This window comes from Grammomys surdaster, unplaced genomic scaffold (assembly GCF_004785775.1).
Source record: "Grammomys surdaster isolate TR1022 unplaced genomic scaffold, NIH_TR_1.0 122547, whole genome shotgun sequence".
Lineage (NCBI taxonomy): Eukaryota > Metazoa > Chordata > Mammalia > Rodentia > Muridae > Grammomys > Grammomys surdaster.
Window position 1 is genome coordinate 2015 of NW_021618019.1, and position 7782 is coordinate 9796.

At 51.0% G+C, this 7782-nt stretch overlaps 1 protein-coding gene across 1 annotated transcript; it reads left to right on the forward strand.

The window, feature by feature from the left end:
• The first annotated feature begins 253 nt into the window (after positions 1-253).
• On the forward strand, positions 254-7568 carry LOC114636152 (E3 ubiquitin-protein ligase CBL-C-like). The gene is made up of 6 exons (XM_028784406.1): positions 254-840; positions 1427-1588; positions 1946-2023; positions 6297-6403; positions 6520-6591; positions 7489-7568. The coding sequence occupies exons 1-5, from the start codon at positions 733-735 to the stop codon at positions 6527-6529; spliced, it is 465 nt and encodes a 154-aa protein (XP_028640239.1). The 5' UTR covers positions 254-732; the 3' UTR covers positions 6530-6591; positions 7489-7568.
• The last annotated feature ends 214 nt before the right edge of the window (positions 7569-7782 follow it).

Sequence of the window (7782 nt, forward strand, 5' to 3'; positions counted from 1 at the left end):
TTGGCCTGTTGGTGACACTTGGCTGTAATTCCACTGCTGGGTAGGTTAAGTAAGACCTGCCTCAGCTGGGCGGTGGTGGCACACGCCTTTAATCCCAGCACTTGGGAGGCAGAGATATGCGGATTTGAGGTCAGCCTGGTCTACAGAGTGAGTTCCAGGACAGCCAGGGCTATACAGAGAAACCCTGTCTCGAAAAACAAAAACAAAAACAAAAACAAACAAACAAACAAACAAAAAAGACCTGCCTCTGGGCTACAAAGATCCTGTGGCCAGAAAAGATAGAGAAATGCAGATACCTATGAGAGTCCTGGAAGTACTTAACTTGGTTGTCGGTTTTCTGTGAGAGGTTGTGTTTTGTTGGTAGTGGTTTGGTTTGGTTTGGTTTGGTTTGGTTTGGTTTGGTTTGGTTTGGAGGCAAGGTTTTATGAACCCCAGGCTGGCCTCCATGTTCCTAAGTAACTGAAGGTGACCCTCCTGCGTGTCCTCTGCCCCTCCCACCCCCCAGTGCTAAGATTACAGACCTGTGCAGACACATCTGATTGATATGGGGCTGGTGCTAGAACCCAAGATGTCCTGAGCATTAGGCAAACCCTCTACCAAGCCTGCTGATTCCCAGCCCCAGCCTTGAACTTGGGAGAGTATGCAGACTGGCACAGATTTTGGGACGCAGCCTCCACAGCCACACCCCCTGTCCATTTCTTCTCCCAGGAGCAAGTGCAGCTCTACCAAGCCATGAACTCCACGTTCGAGCTGTGCAAGATCTGTGCCGAGAGGGACAAGGACGTGAGGATCGAGCCCTGTGGGCATCTTCTCTGCAGCTGCTGCCTGGCTGCCTGGCAGGTGGGGCTGCCATCTGCCCTCTGCCCCACCCCGCCTCACCATCCCTACCCTAAAAGCCCCATCTAGATTTCCCAGGGGACCCATTGAGCAGATGAGGAAACAGGGTTCCAGAGAGAACACAGGTCCGGTCAGGCCATCAGGGCCCCAGCTCTCTGCAGTGTTGTCTCTGTAGCCATCTCAGGCCAAGTCCTCCCTCCACGGCTCCCTGAGCTGCTTAATGAATTTTAGGAAGGATTCCTTTTCTCCCTTGCACAGGCCGTGTAGACTCAATGGCTTTTCCTTACTGGACCTCAAATAATAGACCTTAAGATACTATGTCTGAGACTCAATGTGAGGCCAGTCCCACAGAGCCTACAGCAAAGGCCTTAGCTGCTCTGCTGGGCTAGGCCCTAGCCTGAGGGTCCCTCCTGGATTCAGAGTATACCAGCCCCCATCACAACCTGCCACCAGCCTCCCCCTCCCCCTCTCCCATCTCAGAGCTCGGCTCTCCCCTGCCATCCCCTACCTCCCTTGTCGGAGGTCATTTGAAGTCAGAAGGGACACAGGAGACAACAGGGTGAGTGACATTTTTCTTCTTTGTCCCCAGCACTCAGACAGCCAGACCTGTCCCTTCTGCCGTTGTGAGATCAAAGGCCGCCAAGCCGTGAGTATCTCTCAGGCACAAGAGAAGTCAGCGGAGGTCAGGACTGCTGCAGGTGACTCAGGAGACAGCTGTCACCAAGAGGCTGCCGAGTGGAAACTGGGGCCGGTGAGCAGGGACAGGCAGGACCTGGAACCCTTGTTCCCCAAGTCTGAGGGAGGAGGGCTGATACTGAAGTCCTGCATCTGAGGGAGGAGGCTAGACTTTCTACATCTGGGTCTGAGGGAGGGGGGCTGGGACCTGGACTCTGGGTGTGAGGGAGGAGGGTCTAGAACAGGATTGTTAGACGCTAACGTTTCTATGTTTGGGCCTGGCTGCCCTAGCTTTCCCTGACTGTCTGGCCTGAGGGGAGATCCTGAACCTGTTGTCTGTAGAGTCTGCAGAGCCAGCTCCTGCTGGCCCCTAGTAAAAGCACATGTGTAGGTGTGAGCATACTCCATAATCTGCCCCCTCTGTCTCCTCTAGGTGACTCCCTCTGCTCCCCCACTGCCCCCTGAAGATCCATTCCCTCAGAGACCCCAAGACAAAGGCTGGCTAACACTGGTGAGTGAGGTCTGAGGTGGGTGGCTGGGGTCTCACTTCACCCTCACGTGGCCACACTGGGGTGGGTCACAGGAATGGGCTCATATTCAACACCAATGTTAAGATGCCATCCTCACTTTCTCTTTTTTGAGGGTGATTCTCTGTGTACCCCTGATTGTACTGGAACCCACTCTGTAAACTAGGCTGGCCTTGAACTCAGAGATCCTTCTGCCTCTGCTGCCCAAGTGCTGGGATTAAAGGCGTGTGCCTCCACACCCGGCCTATTTTTAATTTTTAAAAAACATTTTGTGTAGATAAGTGTTTAGCCTGCATGTATTTCTGGGCACCGTGAACACAGAGTACCCATAGAGGCCAGAATCAAAGATCAGATCCAGAACTGGAGTTACAGTTACAGATGGTTGTGAGCTGTCATGTTGGTGCTGGGAATTGAACCTGGGTCCTCTGCAAGAGCAGCCAGTGCTCTTAACTGCTGAACCATCGATCCAGCCCTCCTCTATTTTCTTTTCTTCTCTTCCACCTTTACTTCCCCCTTCCTGTTATGCTCTTCCCACTTCTCTCTCCTCTCCCTCCTCCCCTTCCTCCTTCTGCTTCTCTGTCCTGCTCCTTCTCTCTGTTCCTCCTCCCCTTCCTCCTCTTCCTCTTTCTCCCCTTCCTCCTCCTCTTCCTTTTCCTCCCTCCTCTTCTTTGCTCTCCTTTTGAAAGTAGGTTATTAGAATGACATCCAGGCTGGCTTAAACTTTCCATCCTCCTGCCTCAGCTTCCTGAGTCCTGGGGTGAACAACACATTCCTCAGTCCAGCTCCCACATGTTAATTTCTCAGACGAACTATTTTGTATTGTCTTCCCACCCCTGGGCCTTCTGAGATCGTCCCTGTCATCTAGCTGAGCACACACTGGCTTCGATCAATACCCAGCTGACTTCAAACAGCTCAGGAAATCCGGGAACATTTTTCTACCACAGCAAGGAGAGAGAGCCAGCAGGAAGGGGGGCCGGAGCACCCGGGGAGGGAAGCTAAAAACAGATCTGGACCCGTGGCCAAAGACAAATGGAAACATTAAGAGGCACTCAGCTGGCTCCCCGAGGACAAAGAGGGGCCAGAGCCAGGACGGCAGCCTGCTGGTCACCTCCAGCCACACGGGTGCACCTTGGCCTGGGCCGCGCCCTCTGCCTGGCATGAGAGTTCCTCTGCCTTCTACACATTCCTGTGAACTCCTACTCCTTCCTTCTCCCAAACACACCAGGGGAGAGAAAGCCTTGGGCACACCCCTTACCAGAAAGGTGACTGTACTTTTGAGAGCAGTTCAAAGGTTCTTGGCATTGTTAGGTCCTTCACCCACCCTTCCTCTTCCTCGTCCTCCTTCTCCTCCTCAGCACCACCACCATCATATTTATTTAGTTTTAGTCAGGATGTGGTGGCACAGGTTTCTAATCCCAGCACTTGGAAGGCAGATACAGGCAGATTTCTGTGAGTTAGAGGCCAGCCTGGTCTACTTAGTGCTTTTAACCACTGAACCATCTCTCCAGCCCCACTATTTAATTTTATATAGCCCCGCCTGGAACTCGCTCTGTAGATCAGGATGGTTTAGAACTCACAGAGCTCCTCCTGCCTGTGTATTCCCAAGGATCAAAGGCCTGTACCACCATGTTTGGCATCTTTCGCTTATGTGTATGCGTGTAAGCCTGATGCATGCTGGGTACTATGTGCATAAAGGTGTCTGCAGTGTCTACAAAGGCCAGAAGAGGGCAGCAGATCCCCTGGAACTGGTGTTACAGAGGACTGTGGTATGGGGGTGTGATATGGGGAACTTAATCTTGCTCCAAGTCATCGGGCCATCTCTCCAGCACCCCTCCCATCTTTATTTTGAGGTTCTAAGGATTGAACCCAGAGTCTCATACATTTTAGATGAGTACTCCACTGAGCTGCACCCCAGCCCTTCTCTGGTGGCTTCCAGGCACGTATTACCACTGAACCATGCCCAAAGCCCCTCCTTCCCTTTTAAAGGGGGACATGGCTTCTTCACATACACCATTATTGGGACAGCCTAGTAAGGTGAGTACCGCTATGATCCCAGTATCCAGAGGAAACACTGAGAGACCAAACTCATAGGAGATGGATTTAGAACTGGGAACCAGATCTCGGGCTGCAGTTGACCGAGCCTTTAAAGTACCTGTTCTGCGGTCTGTGCGGTCTGTGCGGTACCTGTCCCTACCACCGGCCCTGGATGAGATGGTCTGCATTCAGGCTCATAGCTATCGTAATGGAGACTCGTGTACAGTCCTTTTGTGTGTAGGACCTTGCTAGAGCTGTATCTGAACTCAAGATGCTCTTGCCTCAGCTTCCCACTCCTGCTTTTCTTTTTTTCTTTTTTGGTTGTTTGGTTAGATTTTGTGGGTTTTTTTTGTTTTTGTTTTTGTTTTTTACAAGACAGGGTTTCTTTGTGTAGCCCTGGCTGTTCTAGAAATCACTCTGTAGACCGCCGCCACCACCACAGAGCACCCACACACATACACACCCTCGTCCTGTTATTTATGGATCTAGGCTACCCACCAAGCCTTGCCTTTCCAATAGTCAACAAGCCCCGCCCCTCCTAGCTTAGAGCCCCTGCCCCTTTCTGGTCTGTCATTCCAGTTACCCAGAGGCCTTTGCAGTTGCCCTCCTCTATCTGGTCAACTACTCTCCTTTACTTGAAAGGCCTGGAACACCTGAGCGATTTCCTTACTTGGAAGCGGCCTGTCGATCCCAACTGTCCCCCACCTCACCCCCAGCACTGCGAGAACTGTTCTCTTTATTTCTCCATGTATGTCAGCTCTGCAGGAGCAGAGCTGTTTTTCTCATTCATGGCTGTGTCCTCAAAGCCTAGAACAGTGATCCAGAAATGTTTGTGGCGTGAGTATATAAGTATTTTTGAGACAGGGCCTTATTGTAGGTCAGGCTTGCCTCAAACTGGCTATGTAGCCAAGGATAACCTCCCAATTTTTTGTTTTTGTTTCGTTTTGGTTTTTTGAGATTTTGTTATTGTTGTTTGTTTTGTTTTTTGTTTGTTTGTTTGTTTGTTTTTGAGATAGGGTTTCTCTGTGTAGCCCCAACTGTCCTGGAACTCACTCTGTAGACCAAGCTAGCCTCAAACTCAAAAGATCAGCCTGCCTCTGCCTCCCAAGTATTGGGATTAAAGGTGTGCACCACCAGTGCCCAGCTCGTTTGTTTATTTTTTAACTTTATGAATATGTTTGTTTACATGGATGTCACGCACCACATGTGTGCAGTGCCCACAAAGGCCAGAAGGGAGCGTCAGATCCCCTGAAACCGGAGTTACAGATGATCGTGAGCTTCTGGGAGCAAGGCCCTCAGGAAAAGCAACCATTGCTCTTAACCCCTGAGCCGGCTCTCCAGCCCGGGAGCTTTGGTTACTAGTGGTGGTGTTTTTGTTTTATTGTTTGTTTGTTTGTTGGGGGACACATTTTGAGACAGGGCCTCTTATAGCCCGGGCTGCATCAAGTATCTATATAGCCAAGACTGACCTTGAATTCCTGATCCTCCTGCTTCTACTCCAGGGATTTCAAGTGTACACCACTACAGGCAGCTCACCTGGGAGACATCTGTTTTCATTTAAAATTTACTATTACCGTGAGTGTGCTTGAGATGTGTGTGCACAGCTCTCGGATGCCGAGTGGAGTCCAGAGAATGACCCAGGAGTCAATTCTCTCTTTCCACCTCGGGTTCTGAGGACTGACTCCAGGTCATCGGGCTGGACAAGCATGTTTTACTGCTGAGCTGTCTTGCCAGACCAATCTAGGACATTTCTTCCATGTAGAAGAAAAGATGTGAGATTTGTTTGTTTATACTGGGTTGGTTCTGGTTTTGGTTTGGTTGATTGGTTGGTTGGTTTTCGAGACAGGGTTTCTCTGTGGAGCCCTGGCTATCCTGGAAGTCACTCTGTAGACCAGGCTGGCCTCAAACTCAGATCTGCCTGCCTCTGCCTCCTGGAGACTGGGATTAAAGGCGTGCACCGCCACTACCCTGCTTGATTTTGTTTTCTTTTGTTTACATTGTATTTTTATTCTTAATTGTCTGTGTGTGTGTGTACACGTGCACATGCGCTCAGGCTTGCTTCTGTCTCAGCACATTGTGGAGGTCAGAAGACAACTTGCAGGAGTAAGTTTTCTCCTTCCACCTCGTGGGCCCTGGTGATGGAGCTCAGGTTATGAGGTCTGGCAGCACGCGCCTTTATACAATCACCAGCCCATGAACCGTTCCCTAATCCCTTCCTTTCAGGCACCCCTCGCCCTGCCCAGACTCCGACCTCCACTTCCTCTCCCCAAAATGGCGTCGGTTCTGTGGGAAGTCACCTCCAGGCCCCAGGCCAGGGAGGGGGCCACAGAGTAAGTACAGGCCCTTCATGTCGCATTGAGACCTCAGGGTCTGGGGAGTGGGCAGAGGGAAAAGACTGACTCCCATGAAACCAACACCCCTCCCCCTGTGACTCTCTCCGTGGCAGAAGCTCCTGAGAGGGAAAGCATCCTCCAGCTGGCCCTGTGGACCTCGGTAGTGCCCAACACCCAGAGGCCAGGTGAGTCTACCTTGCTTCCCCCGACTACTCTCTGTCCTATGTGACTGGATCTGACACAGTTATCATCAGGGATTCAAGACCCTGTCTCAAAATAAAGAAGGGGAGGGAGTCTAGCGATGTGGTTTTTGGTTGAGCGTTTGTCTGCCTCAAAGTCCTGGGTTCAATCCTTGGCACTTGGTAAACTGAGTGGTGACAAGTGATTGTAATCTTAGCACTCGGAAGATGAAGGTAGGAGGCTCAGGGTCATCCTCAGCTACATAATCAGGTCAGCCTGGGCTACATGAGATTTACCTTTAAAAAAAAATTACAATTGCATTTATGTATTCCCTTGGTGGGGGTATGGCATGTGCCATGGTGTATGTAGGTGGTTAAAGGACAACTTCTAGAAGTCCATTCTCCCCTTCCACCATGGGAGTGGACTCCAGTCATCAGGTCTGCAGGCCATTCCTGCTAAGCTGTCTTGCTGACCTTCTGTCTTTAAACAACAACAAACAAACGAGGTTTGGGAGGGAGAGTCCCAACAGTTAAGAGTGGGCCCTGCATTTGCCCAGGACCGAGTTTCAGTTCCCAGCACCTATGGTAGGTGGCTGATAATTGCTTTCTATCTATCGCCCTCTTCTGTCGTCTTCAGGAATTGCACACATGTGCACATACCCACGCATACACACTAATTAAAAAGAAACTATTTTTATTAAAAATAAATAAGCAGGGTGCTGGTGGCATACTCCCTTAATCCCAGCACTCGGGAGGCAGAGGTAGAGTTTAAGGCCAGTGAGTTCCAAGACATCCTGGGTCACGCAGGGAAATCCTGAATTAAGAAAGCAGATAAATGAGTGAGTGAGTGAGTGAGTGAGTGAGTGCGTGAAACCTCTAACACCCTTTTCTTCTGCATGGCAGGGCACCTGGACCGGAGGAAGGGAGCCTTGGGGCTGGAAGTGGGTGACAAAGCTGAAATAAATTAAATCCTGATCCTTCAATCCTCCGGTGTGTGAGGGAGACCAGCAAAGCCACCAGGAGGCATTGTGGCTCTGGGGAAGGGTGGTCTCAACCCGACGACCTGCCCCTGCCCTATTAACTGAGGAACCTGGGCCCCCTCCACCCTCAGATATTCCCACCCAGGGTCACCTCCTCCATCAGAAATGGAGTCCTACACCGCGATTCTCAGCTATTCATGCACCCGACCTGCCCACG

Bases quoted from the DNA above. Each gene is read 5' to 3' on its own strand.
- LOC114636152 (XM_028784406.1), top strand. From the start codon at position 733: ATGAACTCCACGTTCGAGCTGTGCAAGATCTGTGCCGAGAGGGACAAG. The intron at 1,589-1,945 runs GTGAGCAGGGAC...TGTCTCCTCTAG, and splicing joins CCGAGTGGAAACTGGGGCCG to GTGACTCCCTCTGCTCCCCC. The intron at 2,024-6,296 runs GTGAGTGAGGTC...CCTTCCTTTCAG, and splicing joins ACAAAGGCTGGCTAACACTG to GCACCCCTCGCCCTGCCCAG.